Genomic DNA, 1,651 nt, shown 5'->3' with positions numbered 1-1,651 from the left:
TCCTTTCTGAAATAGTTGGCCTATGAATAACAACTCTGGGCGCCACGGTTGTGTGTGCATAGTAGCTAGCTCGGACCAGCGGATGCATGAATAACGCGGGAGCTAAGCTAACTGGCAAACATATTTGATGTTCTGGGGTAAACAACAAGACGTCTGGCTCTGACTCCTACAGTTAGCTAAAAACAATCTCTATTGTTCAGGTCCCATGACACACATTTATGAAATGCCTATAATGAATGACAATGGCAGAGCATACTCTGGGTATATATTTAGACATGAGGGTGTTTCAGATTCATGACACGCAATAATAATAAGAGATTGCGGGCAGAAAGATGCGAATAATGACAATGTGTAAACACAAAGTCAGGTAGGCTACGTTAGCCAGTCAGCTGTTAGCAAGGATACTTTATATTAGCCTGTCCGACCACGTCAACACAGGCTACCAAAAGCTAGCTACGTCAAAGCCATCTAACCACAGGATCACACGAATCACATTGAAATGATGTCTTTCACGTTTCTGGATGGTAGCATTAGTGTCATGCGCCATAATATCCTCAAACAAACATACCAGTGATGCCTCCTCCTTTACCATGTCCCTTTCTTCGCTGTAAAATGAAGAAGGGGTTCGCCCTTTCGCTAACCCACAGAGCGTTGGCAAGCAACACCTCTTCGGGTGTTATCCACATACTGGTGACCAGCTTAATATGACTTTGAACCAAAAAAGTTGTTTAACGATTTTCCAGCAAAATATATACTCGAGAAGCTCGGTTTGACAGACTTGCTGTCTGTCGAGCAGAGTTGGAGCCCATGGGCCGTCAGCTCGCGTCTTGCTGTTGTTACTGCATCAGTCCCTTCCTACTAACGTGAAGATCCGCCCCTACGCACTGTACGTACTGACGTAGATGACTTACGAAATTTGTAATCAATCACACATTGTATTCTGCTAACTGATCAACGGATTATGTCTAATTTCTTTAGTAATAAATAATCTATGGCATGCTTTGTATGTCTGAGGTACTGTAAGCAGAGACACTTATGGTTAAAGTTGCTTCAAACTGGGAAGTTCCTAGTTCAGGTGTGCCGTGCCCCTAAATTCTAGAATTATCCCACTTCCCAGTTGCTCACCCATGCTACAATCAGAGAGGGTTACAGTTTTTCTCGATTGTTAAGACACATTTTCTGAGAACATGCCTCATACTCCCAGAACTCTACACACAAATCCAAAACAACACACACAATGGGCAAAACCCTGCAATTCTCCTGCAAAATGACACTATACCTTCAAAACAATGCAATTTCTCCTCAAAATGCTCTTTTGTTCTCAAGAGACACACACAAACCATCATATATCAAGACATTTATAAGGACCAGTTGAACACTGATGTGCTCAGTGTAAAACACTGCAATGAATTGAAAACACTTCTTCTCCATTCATCATGACTTTGGGCCTTTTTTTGTTCAGTGTTACTACAAACAGTAGATAAGCTGATACAGTAAGTTGATATGCTTACCCTATCAATATTTTCAAATATCTCATTGTTTTCTATTATTTTTCTTTGTATTTGGCATAATTATGGCGTTTTCTTCTAGGACAATGCTCATGATTTCAGTTTCCTGTTCAGGAGACAGAAGCCCTTGCGTTGGTAATCCC

The 1,651-nt window shown here is 41.4% G+C and overlaps 1 protein-coding gene across 1 annotated transcript in view; it reads right to left on the bottom strand.

The window, feature by feature from the left end:
• LOC134069301 (TBC1 domain family member 9B) overlaps nt 1-824 on the bottom strand; it is a gene marked incomplete in the record, with an annotated part of 30,738 nt that extends 29,914 nt beyond the window's left edge. Inside the window, 1 exon segment of the mRNA XM_062525253.1 lies at nt 569-824. Within this exon segment, the coding sequence (XP_062381237.1) occupies nt 569-686 (118 nt within the window).
• Between the last annotated feature and the right edge of the window lie 827 nt (nt 825-1,651).

Source organism: Sardina pilchardus, chromosome 21 (assembly GCF_963854185.1).
Source record: "Sardina pilchardus chromosome 21, fSarPil1.1, whole genome shotgun sequence".
Classification (NCBI taxonomy): Eukaryota; Metazoa; Chordata; class Actinopteri; order Clupeiformes; family Clupeidae; genus Sardina; species Sardina pilchardus.
Note: the sequence above shows the minus strand (reverse complement) of the source record. Positions and strands in the feature narration are given on the sequence as shown.